The 23,039-nt window shown below is 27.0% G+C and overlaps 1 protein-coding gene across 4 annotated transcripts in view; it reads left to right on the top strand.

Annotated features, from left to right (window-relative positions):
- Positions 1-23,039, top strand: part of LOC127290941 (zinc finger protein rotund-like) — a 403,126-nt gene that overhangs the window by 181,691 nt on the left and 198,396 nt on the right. For 2 of the 4 annotated variants that reach the window (XM_051319786.1, XM_051319785.1), the window contains exons 1-2: positions 7,825-8,953; positions 14,875-15,108. In XM_051319786.1, the coding sequence (XP_051175743.1) occupies positions 8,591-8,953; positions 14,875-15,108 (597 nt within the window). In that variant the 5' untranslated portion in view covers positions 7,825-8,590. Of the gene's footprint in view, positions 1-7,824; positions 8,954-14,874; positions 15,109-23,039 lie in introns of those variants that run through there. The other 2 variants (XM_051319788.1, XM_051319787.1) reach the window with 1 other exon arrangement.

The raw sequence follows: 23,039 nt of genomic DNA, 5'->3' as shown, positions 1-23,039 counted from the left end.
ACTGGTACAGTAGTGGTACAGTAGTGGTACAGTATTAGTACAGTATTAGTACAACAGTGGTACAGTTGTGGTACAGTTGTGGTACAGTAGTGGTACAGTATTAGTACAACAGTGGTACAGTTGTGGTACAGTACTGGTACAGTACTGGTACAGTACTGGTACAGTACTGGTACAGTACTGGTACAGTACTGGTACAGTACTGGTACAGTACTGGTACAGTACTGGTACAGTACTGGTACAGTACTGGTACAGTACTGGTACAGTACTGGTACAGTACTGGTACAGTACTGGTACAGTACTGGTACAGTACTGGTACAGTACTGGTACAGTACTGGTACAGTACTGGTACAGTACTGGTACAGTACTGGTACAGTACTGGTACAGTACTGGTACAGTACTGGTACAACAGTGGTACAGTACTGGTACAGCAGTGGTACAGTACTGGTACAGCAGTGGTACAGCAGTGGTACAGTACTGGTACAGTACTGGTACAGTACTGGTACAGTAGTGGTACAGTTGTGGTACAGCAGTGGTACAGTAGTGGTACAGTATTAGTACAGTATTAGTACAACAGTGGTACAGTTGTGGTACAGTACTGGTACAGTACTGGTACAGTACTGGTACAGTACTGGTACAGTACTGGTACAGTACTGGTACAGTAGTGGTATAGTAGTGGTACAGTATTAGTACAGTATTAGTACAACAGTGGTACAGTTGTGGTACAGTACTGGTACAGTACTGGTACAGTACTGGTACAGTACTGGTACAGTACTGGTACAGTACTGGTACAGTACTGGTACAGTACTGGTACAGTACTGGTACAGTACTGGTACAGTACTGGTACAGTACTGGTACAGTACTGGTACAGTACTGGTACAGTACTGGTACAGTACTTGTACAACAGTGGTACAGTACTGGTACAGCAGTGGTACAGTACTGGTACAGCAGTGGTACAGTACTGGTACAGTACTGGTACAGTACTGGTACAGTAGTGGTACAGTTGTGGTACAGCAGTGGTACAGTACTGGTACAGTAGTGGTACAGTAGTGGTACAGTATTAGTACAGTATTAGTACAACAGTGGTACAGTTGTGGTACAGTAGTGGTACAGTATTAGTACAACAGTGGTACAACAGTGGTACAGTTGTGGTACAGTACTGGTACAGTACTGGTACAGTACTGGTACAGTACTGGTACAGTACTGGTACAGTACTGGTACAGTACTGGTACAGTACTGGTACAGTACTGGTACAGTACTGGTACAGTACTTGTACAACAGTGGTACAGTACTGGTACAGCAGTGGTACAGTACTGGTACAGCAGTGGTACAGTACTGGTACAGTACTGGTACAGTACTGGTACAGTAGTGGTACAGTTGTGGTACAGCAGTGGTACAGTACTGGTACAGTAGTGGTACAGTAGTGGTACAGTATTAGTACAGTATTAGTACAACAGTGGTACAGTTGTGGTACAGTAGTGGTACAGTATTAGTACAACAGTGGTACAGTTGTGGTACAGTACTGGTACAGTTGTGGTACAGTACTGGTACAGTACTGGTACAGTACTGGTACAGTACTGGTACAGTACTGGTACAGTACTGGTACAGTACTGGTACAGTACTGGTACAGTACTGGTACAGTACTGGTACAGTACTGGTACAGTACTGGTACAGTACTGGTACAGTACTGGTACAGTACTGGTACAGTACTGGTACAACAGTGGTACAGTACTGGTACAGCAGTGGTACAGTACTGGTACAGCAGTGGTACAGCAGTGGTACAGTACTGGTACAGTACTGGTACAGTACTGGTACAGTAGTGGTACAGTTGTGGTACAGCAGTGGTACAGTACTGGTACAGTAGTGGTACAGTAGTGGTACAGTATTAGTACAGTATTAGTACAACAGTGGTACAGTTGTGGTACAGTACTGGTACAGTACTGGTACAGTACTGGTACAGTACTGGTACAGTACTGGTACAGTAGTGGTATAGTAGTGGTACAGTATTAGTACAGTATTAGTACAACAGTGGTACAGTTGTGGTACAGTACTGGTACAGTACTGGTACAGTACTGGTACAGTACTGGTACAGTACTGGTACAGTACTGGTACAGTACTGGTACAGTACTGGTACAGTACTGGTACAGTACTGGTACAGTACTGGTACAGTACTGGTACAGTACTGGTACAGTACTGGTACAGTACTGGTACAGTACTTGTACAACAGTGGTACAGTACTGGTACAGCAGTGGTACAGTACTGGTACAGCAGTGGTACAGTACTGGTACAGTACTGGTACAGTACTGGTACAGTAGTGGTACAGTTGTGGTACAGCAGTGGTACAGTACTGGTACAGTAGTGGTACAGTAGTGGTACAGTATTAGTACAGTATTAGTACAACAGTGGTACAGTTGTGGTACAGTAGTGGTACAGTATTAGTACAACAGTGGTACAACAGTGGTACAGTTGTGGTACAGTACTGGTACAGTACTGGTACAGTACTGGTACAGTACTGGTACAGTACTGGTACAGTACTGGTACAGTACTGGTACAGTACTGGTACAGTACTGGTACAGTACTTGTACAACAGTGGTACAGTACTGGTACAGCAGTGGTACAGTACTGGTACAGCAGTGGTACAGTACTGGTACAGTACTGGTACAGTACTGGTACAGTAGTGGTACAGTTGTGGTACAGCAGTGGTACAGTACTGGTACAGTAGTGGTACAGTAGTGGTACAGTATTAGTACAGTATTAGTACAACAGTGGTACAGTTGTGGTACAGTAGTGGTACAGTATTAGTACAACAGTGGTACAGTTGTGGTACAGTACTGGTACAGTTGTGGTACAGTACTGGTACAGTACTGGTACAGTACTGGTACAGTACTGGTACAGTACTGGTACAGTACTGGTACAGTACTGGTACAGTACTGGTACAGTACTGGTACAGTACTGGTACAGTACTGGTACAGTACTGGTACAGTACTGGTACAGTACTGGTACAGTACTGGTACAGTACTGGTACAGTACTGGTACAGTACTGGTACAACAGTGGTACAGTACTGGTACAGCAGTGGTACAGTACTGGTACAGCAGTGGTACAGCAGTGGTACAGTACTGGTACAGTACTGGTACAGTACTGGTACAGTAGTGGTACAGTTGTGGTACAGCAGTGGTACAGTACTGGTACAGTAGTGGTACAGTAGTGGTACAGTATTAGTACAGTATTAGTACAACAGTGGTACAGTTGTGGTACAGTACTGGTACAGTACTGGTACAGTACTGGTACAGTACTGGTACAGTACTGGTACAGTAGTGGTATAGTAGTGGTACAGTATTAGTACAGTATTAGTACAACAGTGGTACAGTTGTGGTACAGTACTGGTACAGTACTGGTACAGTACTGGTACAGTACTGGTACAGTACTGGTACAGTATTGGTACAGCAGTGGTACAGCAGTGAAAATTATTAGGAAAAAATGAAAAAAAAATGTTAAAAAATGTGGAAAAACATATTTCTGACTACCATTTTTTTTCGATTTTATTACCGAAACTATACTTTTTAAAATAGAGCTCGCTCGGTTATACGAGCTTCTTACAATGATTTGTGTAACAAATATCCAAAAAAAATGTGAATTGAAATTTAAAAAAATGAGTAAAAATTAAGAAAAACGTAAAAGTAGATAATTCTGACCGCGTATTTATTCTTAATTGTTTTAACCTAAACTACTGTTTTTACTTATAGGTGAATCTCTTGTATAAGTTATATATATATATATATATATATATATATATATATATATATAGTTTTAATTGTACTCAAGTACAGAACACGTGAAAAAATTTAGGAAAATTTGTAAAAACGTATTTCCGACCTCGTTTTTTTGTAATTTTTTGACCTAAAATACTTTTTAATTTTGACTATACTTATTCTTATACGCTACTTTCAACTATTTCTATATGTCTGAAATAAGGGTAAAATGTAGAAATTTTTTTTAGAAAAATGAAAGAAAATGTAAAAAAGTATAGAAAAACCAGTTTCCGACCGCATTTTTCCGTAGTATTTTGACCTAAACTACTTTCTGACTACGGCGACTTACTCATATAAGCTAATTCCGACTATTCCTATGTATATCTTAAATAGTGGTATAATATAGAAAAGTGTATAAAAAAATGTAAATGAATATAGAAAAACCAGTTTCCGACTGTGTTTTTCCGACCTGTTTTGATTTAAAATACTTTTTAACCCCATAGCAATTGAATCTGAAATAGTAGTAAAATATAAAAAAATGAGAAAAAATTTAAATAAATTTAGAAAGACCAGTTTCCGACTACGTTTTTCCGACCTGTTTTGATCTAAAATTCATTTTAACCCCCAAACTGAAATAGTGGCAAAATAAGAATAATGAAAAAAATGTAAATAAATTTAGAAAAACCAGTTTCCGACCTCGTTTTTCCGTATAGTAATTTAACCAAAAAACTATTTTTTCAACCTAGGCTAGTATAGAAAAACGAGTTTCCGACCGCATAGTTTTTTCTTTTTGTTTTCCAACTCAAACTATTGCCAAATTCTTATATAGCGTAGGAAAAAAGTCATAAAAAATTTTTTAAAATTCAAAAATACCCAATTCTAACTTTTTCTTTCGCGTTTCCCAAAAATTACCTCATTATTATTTTCCGACCCTTCTTACACTCTACTATTATTTAATCATCCACATTATCTTGAAACACTTTTTTTTTTAAGCTTAAAAACAATTTTAAAAAATTTCTTTAGAATTTTATCATTTGTTATCATATTTTTTTTCTGTTTTTTTTTTTTTAATTTAAAAAAAAAATCACGTCATTTTAATAAAAAAAAAAAAAAAAAAAAAAAAAAAACAAAATTCAACATGCAAACATTTCTCATAGAAAAATTTGGCTTCTCACGCGAACAGAAAAGATGCGCATATGCATTTCGACGTCTTTTGTGGCTCCTGGGAGTATATAATATAATATATACACACATATATATATAGTGTACCCAGGTTGATATCAATAGAGGGAGGAGAGATGGTTGCGGAAGAGAAGATGAGAAAAAAAAATACCGAGAGGACCCTTGAGTTCTCAAAATACGGGCAATTGTAAAAAAAAAAAAAAAAAAAAAAAAAAAAAAAAACCTTCTGAAGAAGTTTGGTTCCTCTCTCTCTTTCTCTCTAGTTTCTCTTCCGGGTGCCGCCCCAAAAAACCAAAACACAAATAATATTGTACTCATTTACCGCAATAGAAAAACGGTATCGCGTGGAGACGAAAGAGAGAGAGAGAGAGAGAGAGACCAGGGAGAGAAAAAAGGGGGCTTGTTTCATAAGGCTATTTAGGATCAGAAAAAAAAAGGATCCCGAGTGTGAAACGATCTGCATCTCAATAGTTATAATGGTAATTGGGGGATGCACCGTTATGTATATATATAAGAAGAAAAAAAATAGTAGAGTACCTTTCGTCTCTGAATGAGAATCTTCAAAACTGGGTGAGAGTCACGTTCTTCGTGTGTATATATGGTATATGTTTGTGTTTGTAATACTCTGTCAATGACCTAACCTTCAAAGTCTCGGATCCTACCTGCCTCACTATCCGGTTCCGGGTCAAGATTCCCCCCCCCCCTTCCTCCCCCTTTGAATCGAATTTTCGATAAAAAAAAGAAAATTTTTTTGCTTTTCTTACTTTATTTACGAGAATTTTTTTTTTTTTAATTTGCTTCTCTTACTTTATTTACGAGAATTTATTTTTTAATTTGCTTTTCTTGTTTTATTTATGAGAATTTTTTTAAAACCTTTTTTTCTGTAAATAGAGGTCCGAAAAGTCAGAAATAGAATAATAAAATTTCGGGGATTAACGGAAAAAAAAAATCTTTATTTGAAACAGCGAAAGTTTTCGCTATTCTAGAGAAATATAAATATATATATATATATAGCTGTTCCAGAGAAAGTGGAACGTTCAAGACGAAGATTTTTTTGCTTAAATTTAAAAAATAGTATACTAGAAAAAAGTTAATTTAAGAAAAAAAAAATTAAGATGTAATCCCGCCATGTTTATTTTGAATTCGCGTGCCTAACGTCCCTCTCTCTCTCTATATATATATATATATATGTGAAGTTGTGGGAGGTGGTAACCACCCTAACGTTCCGTTTTTTCCTTCTTCTTCTTCTTTTTTTTTCTATTTTATTTTTCATTTCCTTCCTCAATTCTCGCGCGCGCACACTGCACTGCGCAACAAACCCCCTCTCTCCCCCTTTTCACCACCCCTTTTTTCCTTTGGCTGTCGCGGGAACTGCCCTCCACACACATACTTTCCTCCCTCCCCTACTTTTTTCCTATCGTCTTTTTTTTTTTTTTTTTCTTTCTATTCCCTACAATTTTTTTTTTTTCAATTCGTGGTGGTGCGCACGCCTTTTTCTCTCTCTCTCTCTCTCTCATACCCACTGTTGGAAAAATATATATCTATATTTATCTGTTTCTTCGCGGGCTCGACTTTTTTCCCAAAGCCACCCAACCACCCACCTTCTCCTTGGCGGCGGAGAAAAGAAAAAGGAAGTAAAAAGAAACACACACGACAACGTTGCTTGCTAGACGGTGAAGCGTGCGCCGCCTTTTCCTTGGACGAAAAAGAAGAGAGAGAGAGAGAGAGAGAGAGTGAGAGAGAGAAAAAGCAACCCGGCTTCCGCTTCCTTATGCTCCGTCGCGGACTGCATCAACCAGTCGCGCGGTTCTCCTCGATCGTGCACATAAGAAAATAATCTTCGAAGAAAAAGCTGAGAAAATTTTTTCAAAATTTTTTACTAAGAAACATTGGTGGTGGTGGTGGTTTTTTTTTTTTTTTTTTTTTTTAATTGAAAAAAAAGGAGAGAAAGAAAAAAAAAAAAAAGAAAAGTGTTTACTCGACGACAGTCAGCGCGAGACTGACTGATTGAAGCCCCCCCACTATAACGCACGAGAGGCCCGAGCGCCAATAGTGAGACGCCAACGGCTCACGCGTCGAGTACTGTACGCACTGGCCCCGCCTCTATCCCCTCCACTACTTTGAGGCCCCGTTTCTTTTTCTCGGAATTTCTCATTTCTTTTACTATTATTACTGTTATTATTATTATTACTACTACTACTATTATTATTATTACCTACTATTATTATTATTACCTACTATTATTATTATTATCATTACTGTTATTACTATTATTTAGTAATAATTGTCCCGTCAATTTATTTAAATAAGTAAATAAAAAATTACTATTATTATTATTATTATTATTATTATTATTATTATTATTATTACTATTATTATTACTACTATTAGTACTATTATTATTATTTTCATTAGTATTATTTTTATTGTTATTATTATTGCTACTGTTATTATTATTATTCCTCCGTCAAGAAAAATGGAAGAGGAACGTGAACCAGGCGACGAAGAAGAACCACCAGCCATGAGGATTATTAAAAAAAAAATTTGCCCGAACACTACGACTTCCGGATCGAAAGATCGAGCTCAAATTTCTCAATGCCTTTTACGCCACACGGATATAAAAATTTAAAAATAATAATAATAATAATAAAAAAAAAAAAATTATTCCCGAGCGTTTTTTCTTCCGAGGCGCAAATAAACCAAAGTTCCTATTTTTCAACAATAGTAAATAGATTTGGAAATTAGAAAAAAGAAAAGAAAGGAAACAAAAAAAAAGAAAAGGAAAATTTAAAAAAAAAAAAAAAAAAAAAAAAAAAAAAAAAAGAAAAGGAAAATAAAAAAAAAAAGAAAAGGAAAAAAAAAAAAAAGAAAAGGAAAATAAAAAAAAAAGTAAATAAAAATAAAGAAAAGGAAAAAAAAATAAAGAAAAGGAAAATAAAAATAAAGAAAAAGGGAAAAGAACAGAAAAGAGAAAGAAAAGCAAAATAAAAAATAAAAGAAAGAAAAATTGTTTAAAAAAAATTAGTTTAAAAAATTTAAAAAAAAAAAAAACACACATTGATGGAAAAACATGACCACGTGGTTAATTAACGGCCCTGCGTAATGAGATTGCGCGCGCAAAAACAAGTTCCTATTTATATATAAATATATATAATATAATATAAAAAAAAGTATATTAATAAATTATAACAAGTTCCTTTATAAATAATAATATTTAGAGGGAAAAACTAGAAAATAAGCGTCCATAATTTAAATAAAAAAAAAAAAAAAAAAAAAAAAAACAATACTTGAAAGAAAAACGAATAACAACGCACTGTGTCTTACAAAATAAAAAATTGTTTTTTTATTTTTCCCGAAAAAAAAGTGCGAAAGGATCATTTTAGAATTTACAAAGGAAAAAATATATATATATATATATCTATATACACGTCTACAAATTATATTCTATAAAATATTTCGCTAAAGCGGAAAAAAAATTTTAATCTCCAAAAAAAAAAAATTGATTAAAATTTTAGTGATAGAAATAGAAATTAAATAGAAAAATTCAGTTTTTTTAAAAAAAAATAAAAAAAAATTCTTAGAATAATAGAAAAAAAAAATTGTTTTTTTTTTGGGTGAAAATTCATTTTTTTTTTTTTTTTGATTAAAAAATATATAAATAATGTCGACTGTCAGCGTTGTGTCAAATTCATCGGTGGAAATTGAAACTGATTCATCGAATGATGAAATTTTAAATAATAAAAATATGAATGATGATGATGATAATAATTTAATGACGAGAGAGGATAGAAAATTTATTTTGCCAAATGAACTTTATAAAAATTTATTGGCACGCGCTGTATTGGGTAAAACGGTGCTTAATCGAAATCTTCATTTCAAGGACAATCATCATCTTGTTCATTTCAAGGACAATCTCAATGCGCTTGACGCCCTTAAGGAATTGAAGGATATCAAAAATTTAAGTGTTAGCAGCGTACCGGCGTTTCCTCGTAATTTTGCATTACATCGAGATGATCACGATGAGGTTAGAAAATTTTGCATTTTTTCAGGGTAAAATCAATTTTTATTTTTTTTTTGTTTTTTTTTTTGTTAGAAAGTTACAAAAAAAATTTTTTTTTCTTTTAAATTATATTAATTTTTTTGACTTTATAAAAACAAATTGGAAAAGGGGTTTTTGAAATTCGGGCACAAAAAAGAGGGGTTTTTGAAATTGGGGGCAAAGAAAATATTTTAAAGGGGATTTTGGATTTTTTTTTTTTTTTGAATCCGGGCATTTAGTGATTTTTCTCTTTTTCGGGGGACGAATTTTTATTCTATTTTCAAATTCCGGAAATTTTGGGGTTAAATAATTTTTTTAAAAACCTTAAATTATATATTAAAATTTGGATTTTTTTTTTTTTTTTTTTTTTTTTGAAAAAAGTATCAAATTTTTTTTTAAAAATCCGGGCATAAAATAAGTGAAGGTTTTAAAAATTTTTAATTTTTTAATCCGGGCATTTGTGAATTTTTTTTTTTTTTTGGTTCGAAATTTTATTTTAAAATCCGTGAACTAAAGGTTAAATAAAATTAAAAATCGAATTTTTGAAAAGAATTTAAAAATTTTAGAAGCAAAAATTTTGTTTAAATTCGGGCACTTTTTGAACTTTTAAATTTTGTTTTTGAATCTTCGCAAACAAAAAAATTTAATTAAAAAAAAATAGTCCATTATTGTCCGAATTATATAAAAAAAAATTGAAATCAAAACACTTTTCAAATACAAATCACGATGAGGTTAGAAAATTTTTTATTTTTTCAGGGTAATATCAATTTTTTTTTTTTTCAAAATTATATTAATTTTTTTGAAAATAATTTTTTTGACAAATAAAAACAAATTGGAAAAGGGGTTTTTGAAATGCGGGCAAAAAAACTGTTTTGAATTTTGTTTTTTTTTTTAAAAAAAAACAGGGGTTTTTGAAATTGGGGCAAAGAAACTATCTTAAAAGGGAATTTGGATTTTTTTTTTAATCCGGGCATTTAGTGATTTTTCTCTTTTTCGGGGACGAAATTTTATTCTATTTTCAAATTCCGGAAACTTTGGGGTTAAATAATTTTTTTTATAAACTTAAATTATATATTCAAATTTGGTCTTTTTTTTGAAAAAAGTATCAAATTTTTTTTAAAATCCGGGCACAAAAAAAATTTTTTTTTTTTTATTTTTTAATCTGGGCATTAGTGAATTTTTTTTTGGTTCGAAATTTTCTTTTAAAATCCGTGAACTAAAGGTTAAATAAAATTAAAAATTGAATTTTTGAAAAGAATTAAAAAATTTTAGAAGCAAAAATTTTGTTTAAATCCGGGCACTTTTTGAGATTTTGGATTTTTTTTTTTTTTTTTTTTGAATCCGGACAAACAAAACAATTTAATTTTAAAAAAATAGTCCATTATTGCCCGAATTATATAAAAGAAAATTGAAATCAAAACACTTTTCAAATACCGTTATTGCCCGGATTTAAAAAAAAATAATAAATCTGGGCAAAAATGCCTTAAAAATTGTATAGGATCGACAATTTTTCTTCACGTCGAATATATTTTTTTTCTTTTTTATAATCTCTCATTTTTCTTTTATTTTTCAAAATTTTTAATTTTACTCTATTATTTAAGTTTTCTATGTTATTTTATTTTTTTAAATTTAATTTTTAATTATTTTTTTTTCTATCTTTATGTTTATTTATTTCAATTTATCCATTTTTTTATTTTCTTTATTTTTTCCATTTTTATTATTTTCAAAAAAAAAAAAAATGATTTTTTATTTTATTCAATTTATTTATTTATTTTGTTTGTCAAAAAAAAAAAAAAAAAACATAAATCAAGATTTACTATTTTTTTTTTTTTTTTTTTAATGAACACTTAAGAATTTTTTCCTTTTATAAGGTTGGCAGTATTTGTTTTAAAAAAAAAGAATTGAAGAAAAATTAAAAAATAACGAACACACAATTAGTGACGTAATTTTTCACATCTAGAAGTAATAATATTTCGCAGTAATTTCACCCTTATTAAAATGTTAAGTGGAAAAAAAAAATTTTTTCTCGTTAAAAGAAAAACTATTTTACAATTTTTATTTTTTATTTTTCTATTTTTCTATTTTAATAAATCACACATATAATTATTATTATCTCAAACGCAGGAGAATAGAGAAAACGTTATATATATATATATATATATATATTGGAACACTGTGAAAAAATAAATAATATTTTTCCTTTCTCTTTCCGGCTAACTGATAATGCGTATATGAATATACTATGCATATAATGACCCTAAACACAGCTAAATAACAAAAAAAAAAATTTTTTTTTGAGATAAACAGAAAAAAAATTTTGTTTTACTCTATGCGAGAAATTTATTTACCTGAAATAGCGAAAAGTTTCACTGTAACAATAAAGATTTTTCCCATTCTGGAGAAACATATAGATGTTTCAGATATATATATTTTTTCACATTTTTTTTATTTGCAAAAATATCAAAAAAATTTATGAAAAATTATTATGAAATATATTTAAGTAACTACTCTCTCCCCCCCCTCTCTCTCTCTCTCTCTCTACACTTAAATCAAACGACGACATAAAATATTATTAAAACCGCGCACGATATATATACGCAAACGTTCAAGGATAACGTTCGCCATTCAAATATGTATACAATATTTATGCAACAAACAAGAAAGAGAGAGACAAAATCGGCAGCAGTTATGACAACTCTGTAATTACGCTATTTCCAACAAAAAAAAAAAATGGCAAAAAAAAATCATAGCAGATGCAAAACTATATACGTGTAATTTTGTTCTCGACCAGCTTTTGCTATTTTTAGATTTTTTTCTTAAGCTTCAATAATACAATTTTTTTTTATTGATAAACTTTCAGAAGATATTACCATAAAATTGCATCCGCAATTTTGTATTTTGTAAAACTAACATTGAATTCGTAATCAGCAGCCAAAAAAAAAAAAAACCCCAAGTAACGATTTTGAAACGAATTTAAGAAATTTTAAGTTTTTTGTCGACATTTTGAATTTTGTATAAAACTAACATTGGATTCGTAATCAACAGCCCCAAAAATCCCCAAGTGCCAAATTTCAAGTAAATCCAATTAATTTTTTAAAAAATCTTTGATCGCCATTTTGGATCCGCTATTTTTAATTTTGAAAAACTAACCTCAAATTCGTAATCATCGACCCCAAAAACCTCCCGAGTAACGATTTATAAGCAAATTTGAGCAATTTTTACATTTTTTGCTTGCCATTTTGGATTCGCCATTTTGAAATTTAAAAAACTAACCTCAAATTCTTAATTAACGACACCAAAAACCCCCGTGTAACAAATTTCAAGCGAATTGTATCAATTTTTGAAGAAATATTTGCCATTTTGGATCGGCCATTTTGAATTTTGAAAAACTAACCCCAAATTCTTAATTAACGACCCCAAAAATCCCCGTGTAACAAATTTCAAGCGAATCGTATCAATTTTTGAAAAAATATTTGCCATTTTGGATCCGCCATTTTGAATTTTGGAAAACTAACCTCAAATTCGTAATCAGCGACCACAAAAACCCCACGAGTAACGATTTTTAAACGAATTTGAAAAATTTTAAGTTTTTTGGTCGCCATTTTGAATCCGCCATTTTGAATTTTGTAAAACTAACATTGGATTCGTAATCAGCAGCCCCAAAAACTGCCAAGTGCAAAATTTCAAGCAAATCCCATCAATTTTTGAAAAAATATTTGCCATTTTGGATCCGCCAATTTGAATTTTGGAAAACTAACCTCAAATTCGTAATCAGCGACCCCAAAAACCCCACGAGTAACGATTTTTAAACGAATTTGAAAAATTTTAAGTTTTTTGGTCTCCATTTTGAATCCGCCATTTTGAATTTTGTAAAACTAACATTGGATTCGTAATCAGCAGCCCCAAAAATCCCCGAGTGCCAAATTTCAAGTAAATCCAATCAATTTAATAAAAAAAAAATGTCCGCCATTTTAAATTTTGAAAAACAGATTTCAATTTCATAATTAGCGACCTCGAATACCCTTCGAATTACGAATTTTAATCGAAATTGATCAATTTTTAAATTTTTGGTTCCGCCATTTTGAATTTTGTGAAACATATACATAACATTGAATTCGTAATCGCAGCGACCCCAAAATAACGATTTTTAAACGAATTTGAGTAATTTTTAGATTTTTTTTCGGTCACCATTTTGAATTTTGATCAGCGGTTCAAAAAAGAAAAAAAAAACTCCCCGAGTAATAAGTTTCAAGCAAATTTAATAAATTTTCCAAAATTTCCTCCGCCATATTGGATCCGCCATTTTGGAATTATAAAATCTGTTAACACGCTGTTTTTGGCACTATTATTGCTATTATTATTATTATTATTATTATCAAAAAATGTAAAAAAAATTAAAGCACATGTAAAAGTATTATTTACTATTATTAAAAATTATTATTATTATATTTATAAAAGAATTAGTTAACTTTTTTTTAAAGTGTAAAAATAAAAAAAAAACTGAATCGACTAAAAAAAAAATTTAACGGCATTTCTCACGCGGGACCTGTGGAGCGCCAATTAACATATTTTATAACCAAATCTTTTTCTTCAAGTACTAATTAAATTGCGCCTAATTAATTTTACCGTCACTCTGAGGGCGATACATATATATATTTGCACCACGGGCTATCACACTTCTCTCTCTCTCTCTCTCTCTCTCTCTCTCTCTCTTATTGCTATGCTACGGTGTGTCGCGCTCGAGTTTTGAAATATTAATTATTATTTAAAAAGCAACATTTAAGGAAAAAAAATAGAAACCACCTTTCAAGGTTACACTTTATTTTTATTTAATTATACAATCTAAGTTTAGAGAAAAATGAATTTTATGGTTATTTAAACACAGCAAAAGTCAAGACCCTGGAAAGACTAATAGTGTGCGCAATGAAAAAAAAAAAAAAAAAGAAAAATATTGTTCATTAGCTCGCTATTGAATTTATGTTTTACATTTTGGACCTTGGACAATATAATTGAATTTCAATAATTTTCACAATTTTATTTCTTGTAAATAATTTTTGAAATTTATTTCACCGGAATATATAATTAAATTATTATATTTATTTTAATTTACCGAAAAATTTATATAATTAGACAAAATAAATAAATATTTTTATTTATTTTCATTTTTTTTCTAAATTTATTTATTAGTAATTTATTTATTTTTAATAGAAAATAGAATAAATTTATTTATTTCAATAAATTTTGCATAAAATAGACGTTCGGCTTTTTTCGTCTGGCGGAGCTCCGCCCACTCTCCACGGAAGAGAGTGAGTCGATAACTTTCGTATCCGCGCTCGGAACTTGTCGTCACTAAGGCCCCGCCTATTTTTCTCCCACTCCTCACTAAAGAAAATATAAACTAAATTCCTCCTCGACTAAATTAGAAAAATTTTTTTTTATCTATTATTTAAAAAAATATTTTTTTTCGTTGTTATTATTATTCATCATTAATATTAAACAACCTTTTTGTTTTTTGCAAACTGCTTCACTTTTTTTTTATATTCTCTCACGTGTCCACTGTCGCATCTGAAACAAAAAAAAAAAAAAATTATAAATTTTAAAAAAGTGATATCGCTTTTTTGAAAATAATTATTATTTTGTTATTATTATTATTACTAGTATTATTATTATTATTACTACAATTTTTTTTTCTCTGCCATTACGAAATTTTCTGAGTTTTATTGTTTGAAAATATTGCGAATAAAGTAAATAAAATTCAAATTATAAAAACAGTTTATGTCAACAAAGAAAAATATTAATTTATATAAAAACAAAGATTAATTAAAGAAAACAAATTCATATAAAAAAAAAATAATTTAAAAGAAATTAAAATTTATTAAGGAAAAAAAAATTATTTTTCTTTTCAGAAGGCGTCATTTGCTTGGTCCGAGGGTGGCGAGGAAGGTGGCGGTGGTGGAACCGGTGGAGCCGGAAGTGGAGGGGCTGGCGCCACCGGTGGCGGTGGACTGGCCCATTGGGTCAGTGTCATGGCAGAACACATTCACAATCCACATTCGACAACCGGTGTCGGTGGGGTTCATCATCAACAACAATCGCCACCTCAACCTCCCTATCCCTGGAACAATGGACTCTCCAGTGACGTAAGTTTTTACCAAAAAAAAAAATTCTATTATTTAAAAAAAAAATTCTTCCTTTGCTGTTATTTATATTATTATTCATCATTAATATTAAACAAACCTTTTTTTCCCATATAAAATGCAATCTAAAAACAAAAAATTAATAATTTATATGGTTTAAAAAAAGTTTGGCCCCTTTTTCTCTCACTCTCCACGGTAGAGAGTGAGTCGGCAACTTTCGTATTGGCCGTTCGGTACTCGTCGTCACTAAAGCCCTGCCTATTTTTCTCCCACTCCACGCTTAAGGAGATATAAAGTAAATTCCTCCTCAACTAAATTAGAAAACATTTTTTTTCTATCTAATATTTAGAAATTATATTAATTTTTTTAGAAAAATTTATATTAAATTTTATTATTATTATTAATTAATAGTAAACGCCCTTTTTTTGCAAACCACAATATTTTAATAAATTTTGTTACGGAATCGACGCTTGGCCATTTTTTCTCTCACTCTCTACGGTAGAGAGTGAGTCGGCAACTTTCGTATCGGCCTTTCGGTACTTGTCGTCACTAAAGCCCCGCCTATTTTTCTCCTACTCCACGCTGAAGGAGATATAAAGTAAATTCCTCCTCAACTGAAATAGAAAAAAGATTTTTTTTTCTATCTACTATTTAGAAAAAAATAATTATTTTTCGTTTTTATTATTGTTATTATTATTCATCATTAATATTAAACAAACCTTTTTGTCACATCTGAAATGTGAAAAATTTTGCATCTGAAACAAAAAATTAATAATTTATTAGGTTTAAAAAAAGTTATATTAATTTTTTTAGAAAAATTTATATTATTTTATTATTATTATTAATTAATGGTAAACGCCCTTTTTTGCAAACCGCAATATTTTCGTCGTCACTAAAGCCCAGCCTATTTTTTTCCCACTCTACGCTGAAGGAGATATAAAGTAAATTCCTCCTCAACTAAATTAGAAAAAAAATTTTTTTTTTTCTATCTACTATTTAGAAAAAAAAATAATTATTTTTCGTTTTTATTATTGTTATTACTATTTATCATTAATATTAAACAAACCTTTTTGTCACATTTGAAATGAGAAAAATTTTGCATCTGAAACAAAAAAAATAATAATTTATAAGGTTTAAAAAAAGTTATATTAATTTTTTTAGAAAAATGTATATTAAATTTTATTATTATTATTATTATTATTAATGGTAAACGCCCTTTTTTTGCAAACCGCAATATTTTAAAAAATTTTGTAATGGAATCGACGCTCGGCCCCTTTTTTTCTCACTCTCCACGGTAGAGAGTGAGTCGGCAACTTTCGTATCGGCCGTTCGGTACTTTTCGCCACTAAAGCCCCGCCTATTTTTCTCCCACTTCACGCTGAAGGAGATATAAAGTAAATTCCTCCTCAACTAAATTAGAAAACATTTTTTTTTCTATCTATTATTTAGAAAAAAAAATTATTTTTCGTTTTTATTATTGTTATTATTATTCATCATTAATATAAAACAAACCTTTTTTTCGCATTCCACATGCAAAAAATTTTGCATCTAAAAACAAAAAATTAATAATTTATAAGGTTTAAAAAAAGTTATATTAATTTATTTAGAAAAATTTATATTATTTTATTATTATTATTAATTACTAGTAAACGCCCTTTTTTGCAAACCACAATATTTTAATAAATTTTGTTACGGAATCGACGCTTGGCCATTTTTTCTCTCACTCTCTACGGTAGAGAGTGAGTCGCCAACTTTCGTATCGGCCGTTCGGTACTCGTCGACACTAAGGTCCCGCCTATTTTTCTCCCACTCCACGCTGAAGGAGATATAAAGTAAATTCCTCCTCAACTAAATTAGAAAACATTTTTTTTCTATCTATTATTTAGAAAAATAATTATTTTTCGTTTTTATTATTATTATTATTATTCATCATTAATATTAAACAAACCTTTTTTTCCAAACCGTTTCACATGTGTCCACTCTGTCGCATCTGAAACAAAAATGAATAATTTATAAGTTTTAAAAAAATGATATCGCTTTTTTTTTTAGAAAATTTGTATTATTTTTGTTATTATTATTATTATGATTATTAGTTCCTTAATTTTTACGACTGTTATTATTATTAATATTATTTTTAAAAAAATAAAATTCTAAATTGTCTTTACCAAAAAAATATTCTTCTTGTCTTAAGAGAAATTTAAACTTGAAAAGAAATCGACGGTTAGAAAAAATAATAAACCAGTAAAGGAATCCGGAAGAGTTCCTTAGATAATTTTCCATTTTGCCTCAATGAAAAAAAAAAAAAGAAAAAAAAACTAAATTTTATCCTGGGTACATACATAAAACGAGTTTGAGGTTATATATGTCCCATGAAAAAAAATTTTTTTCTTTTTGTTTTTTTACTCCTGCATAAATTTTCGTCGGATGCTGCGCGGGGATTAGAAATTTCTCTCTCTCTGTCTCTTTTTTGCCTTTAGACAATAATCAAGGAAGAGGAGGAGAAAAGAAAAATTTTTTTTGAGCGCTGGCAAAAAAAAAAATGCGAAAGGGTTGTAAAAGGTTGCTCATTGCATATATATAGACGAAAAAAGATGACAAGAGGAGAAAAACAAAACAAAAAAAAATTAACAAAAAATAAACGGAAATGTAGGAAAAAAAAATTCTAAACCGATTTTTTTTTTGAGAGAGGGGAGAAAAGGCAGATTTAAAATTAAAAAAAAAAAGAGGGGGAGAAGAGACGATGTTCATTTGAATAGATATCGCTCGTGTGTGTGTGTGTGTATTTTGTATGATTGTGTATAGTCATCTAAGAATGGGGCGAGAGAAACTACTACCCAGCAGCAGGACGACCAGGCGCTTCCTTTCGATTGTCTTTTTTTATTTCTCTCTCTCTCTCTCTCTGTACCGCTGTCTCTTTTGTTTTTTTTCGCGCATTTCGTCGTATGATATTCAAATTGAATTTCTCTCTTACCCCTTTTTCAAACTAACCTTGTGTTTTTTTTTTACCACTAGCGGAAAACACATTTGTCGTTTTTTTTTTCTAACTTTTGGGGTTCAAGGAAAAGAGTTTCGTTCCGGATCATGTATCGCGGAATGGTTTTGTTATTTATTATTTATTAGCTCCAGATGTGTCCGGTTTGAATGGGAAATCAAAATAGACAGTAATTAACAAATTTTTTTTCTTTTTTTTTTAATTTTTAATTAATTTATTTTTTTTTTAATTTTATCTAATTTATTTAAATTTTATAACTATTTATTTACTTTTTTTAAATTTTATCTTATTTTTTTTTAAATTTTAAAACTTTTTATTTACTTTTTTTTTATTTTATAAGTTAAATTTTACTAATTTTATAAGTTTTTATTTACTTTTATTTAATTTTTTTTTACTTTTTTTAAATTTATAATTTTTTTAAATTTTATAATATTTATTTACTTTTATTGATATTATTAGTTTAATTTTATTAAACTTTATTTGCTTATATTTTAGTTTTCTTAGTTTTTTTTAATTATATAACATTTTTATTTACTTTTTTTTTAAAATTTTTTCTTAATTTTTTAAATTTTATAACTTTTAATTTACTTTTTAAAAATTTTTTAAATTTTTTTTTACTTTTTTTAAATTTTATAACTTTTAATTTCCTTTTTAATAAATTTTCTTACTTCATTTTTAATTTTATAACTTTTAATTTACTTTTTAAAAATTTTTATTTAATTTTACAAATTTTTTTATATTTTTTAAAAATTTGTTAACCCTTTATTTACTTTTTTTAAAATTTTATTAGTTCAATTTTATTAATTTTATATCTTTTAATTTACTTTTTAAAATTTTTTTTTAAGTTTAAAACTTTTTATTAACTTTTTTTTATTTTATTAGTTAAATTTTATGTCTTTTACTTTACTTTTTAAAAATTGTATCAAATTTTTTTAATTTTATATCTTATTTTTACTTTTTTTGTTGTTGTTTTATTAAAGCCTTAAGTTTCTTTTTTTTCAATTTTATCTTCCTTAAATTTTACTAAGTTTATAATTTTTTTTTTTACTTTTATTTAATTTTTTTTTTACTTTTTATAAATTTATAATTTTTTTTAATTTTATAATATTTATTTACTTTTATTGATATTATTAGTTAAATTTTATTTGCTTTTATTTCATTTCTTCTTACTTTTTTTAAATTTTATAACTTTTAATTTAATTTTAAAAAATTTTTAAAACATTTAATTTACTTTTTTTTAATTTTAAAACTTATAATTTACTTTTTTTTTAATTTTATCTTAATTTTTAAAATTTTTTCTTACTTTTTTTAAATTTTATAACTTTTAATGTACTTTTTAAAAATTTTTAAAACATTTAATTTACTTTTTTTTTTAATTTTAAAACTTATAATTTACTTTTTTTTTAATTTTATCTTAATTTTTAAAATTTTTTCTTACTTTTTTTAAATTTTATAACTTTTAATTTAATTTAAAAAAATTTTTAAAACATTTAATTTAATTTTTTTTTTAATTTTAAAACTTATAATTTACTTTTTTTTTATTTTATCTTAATTTTAAAAATTTTTCCTTACTTTTTTTAAATTTTATAACTTTTAATGTACTTTTTAAAAATTTTTAAAACATTTAATTTACTTTTTTTTTTAATTTTAAAACTTATAATTTACTTTTTTTTTAATTTTATCTTAATTTTTAAAATTTTTTCTTACTTTTTTTAAATTTTATAACTTTTAATTTACTTTTTTAATAATTTTTCTTACTTTATTTTTAATTTTAAAACTTTTAATTTACTTTTTTAAAATTTTTATTTAATTTTTTTTAAATTTTTTTATATTTTAAAAATTTTTTTAACCCTTTATATACTTTTTTTTTAATTTTATATGTTTAATTTTATAAATTTTATATCTTTTAATTTATTTTTTTCAAAAATTTTTTTTCAGTTTAAAACGTTTTATTTACTTTTTTTTTTTTTTTATTTTATTAGTTAAATTTTATGAATTTTATGTCTTTAACTTTAGTTTTTTAAAATTGCATAAAATTTTTTTAATTTTATATCTTATTTTTACATTTTTTTTTTTTTTTTTTTTTTTTTTTTGTTTTATTAAAGCCTTAAGTTTCTTTTTTTTCAATTTTATCTTCATTTTTTCTTAATTTTATAGTTTTTTTTTAATATATTTTTTTAATTTACTTATTTTTATTTTATAATAGTTTTATTTTTTTGCTTTTAAAAAATTTTTTCAAGTTAAAAATTTTTTTTTTAAAAAAAAAGGGAGGGGGATAAAAACGAGATTGTTTTTATAACACAATTCAAAAAAAAAGGGTAGGGGATAGAAGGGGGAAGGGGGGGGGTTTGTTTTCTTAAGAGGAAAATTAGAAGCTCCTCTCATTTTGATCAGCGGTGTGACGTGGTGGCGAATACAAAGATCAAAAGAGATGAAATTACAATTTGAATGGGACGCCTCTCGAAATTGCTTATAGTTAAAGAGAGCGACGTGTAGAACCTGCAGTCGATTCTTCTTCTCCTTTTTTTTCTGCTTTCACTCTCTCTCTCTTTCTCTTTCTCTCATTGCACTCACCCTTACCTTTTTTTTTCTCTACCCGCAAGGCAAGCGTCAGAAACACAAGGCGAATCTCTATGACAATAAAAAATAATTTAAATAATCCTCGTCATGCAAATGCTCGTGAGATTCTCACGGGACATTTATAGATTTATATATATATAGTCGGTCAGGGAGCTTAAAAACTAAGAGTGAGGATAGAAAAAACTATAGCCCAAGACAATCGACCAATCTGCATATATACCTAGACGTATAGACCATAGCAAAAAAAAAAAATAAAAAAAAAAAAGAAATTCACCCCTCGTTATTTTTTTCGGGTTCATGAGAGAGGGATCTTAGGATGAAGAAGAAGAAGAAAAAAAGTTTTTTTTTTTTTATTATTAATAAACGCTGCCTCTCGGCTTAATTCGTTGATAGTTCTTTTCAATTAAGAATCTTTTTTATTTTTTAGGAACATTAGTCACACACTTGGTAATGTAGACTTTTAATATTCGAAAAACTTGCGAACAAAAAAAATGTACAATTTTTTATATTTATTTTTGTTTTTTAATTTTTTTAATATTTATTTTTGTTATTTTTTATTTTTTTTATTTATTTTTGTTTTTTGTTTTTAATTAATATTTAATTTTGTTATTTTGTTTTTTTTATATTTATTTTTGTTTTAACAATTTCTTTTTTTAAAATATATTTTTGTTTTTTTTATATTTATTTTTCTTCTTTTGTATTTTTTTATATTTATTTTTGTTTTTTAATTTTTTTAATATTTTGTTTTTGTTATTTTTTTTATTTATTTTTGTCTTTTTTCAATTTTTTTAAATTTAATTTTAGTTTTTTGAATTTTTTTTTTGTTTTTTTTTTTAAATTAATATTTAGTTTTGTTATTTTGTACTTTTTATATATTTATTTTTGTTTTTAAAAATTTTTTTTAATATATATTTTTGTTTTTTTTATATTTATTTTTCTTCTTTTGTATTGTTTTATATTTATTTTTGTTTTTTAATTTTTTTAATATATTTATTTTTGTTATTTTTATTTTTTAAAAATTTTTTTAAATTAAATTTTGTTTTTTTTTGAATTTTTTTATATTTAGTTTTATTATTTTGGGTTTTTTTTTAAATTAATATTAAGTTTTGTTATTTTGTATTATTATTTATATTTATTTTTGTTTTAAAAAATTTTTTTTAATATATATTTTTGGTTTTTATATTTATTTTTGTTTTTTTGTATTTTTTTATACTTATTTTTGTTTTTTAATTTTTTTAATATTTACTTTTAATTTTTTTTATTTTTTATTTTTTTTCAATGATTTTAAATTTAATTTTGGTTTTTTGAATTTTTTTTTTGTTTTTTTTTTTAAATTAATATGTAGTTTTGTTATTTTGTATTTTTTATATATTTATTTTTGTTTTTAAAAATTTTTTTTAATATATATTTTTGTTTTTTTTATATTTATTTTTCTTCTTTTGTATTTTTTTATATTTATTTTTGTTTTTTAATTTTTTAATATTTTGTTTTTGTTATTTTTTTTATTTATTTTTGTCTTTTTTCAATTTTTTTAAATTTAATTTTAGTTTTTTGAATTTTTTTTTTTTGTTTTTTTTTTTTAAATTAATATTTAGTTTTGTTATTTTGTACTTTTTATATATTTATTTTTGTTTTAAAAAATTTTTTTTAATATATATTTTTGTTTTTTTTTATATTTATTTTTCTTCTTTTGTATTTTTTTATATTTATTTTTGTTTTTTAATTTTTTTAATATATTTATTTTTGTTATTTTTATTTTTTTTAATTTTTTTAAATTTAATTTTGTTTTTTTTTTTGAATTTTTTTATATTTAGTTTTATTATTTTGGGTTTTTTTTTTTAAATTAATATTAAGTTTTGTTATTTTGTATTATTATTTATATTTATTTTTGTTTTAAAAAATTTTTTTTAATATATTTTTTTTGTTTTTTTTATATTTATTTTTGTTCTTTTGTATTTTTTTATATTTATTTTTGTTTTTTTTTTAATTTAAAAAAAATGTTTTTGTTTATTACATTTTTTAATATTTTTTTTTGTATTTTTTTTATATTTATTTTTGTTTTTTTCAATTTATTTTTACATTTATTTTTGTTTTTTTTATTTTTCTTAATATATTTACTTTTGTTACTTTGTATTTCTTTATAGTTATTTTTGTTTAAAAAACATTTTTTTAAATTTATTTTTGTTTTTTTGAATTTTTTTATATTTAGTTTTATTATTTTGGTTTTTTTTTTTTTTATTTTCATGTTTATTTTTTTTTTTTTTTTTTGTGTTTATTTTTACTTTTGTTGTTTTTTATTTTTTGTTTATTTTTTATTTTTTTGTGCTTTTTAAAATTTATTTTTTTAGGTTTACATGAAAAT

This window comes from Leptopilina boulardi, unplaced genomic scaffold (assembly GCF_019393585.1).
Source record: "Leptopilina boulardi isolate dan_hultmark-lab unplaced genomic scaffold, ZJU_Lbou_2.1 LbouV2_97, whole genome shotgun sequence".
NCBI classification, from domain to species: domain Eukaryota; kingdom Metazoa; phylum Arthropoda; class Insecta; order Hymenoptera; family Figitidae; genus Leptopilina; species Leptopilina boulardi.
Note: the sequence above shows the minus strand (reverse complement) of the source record. Positions and strands in the feature narration are given on the sequence as shown.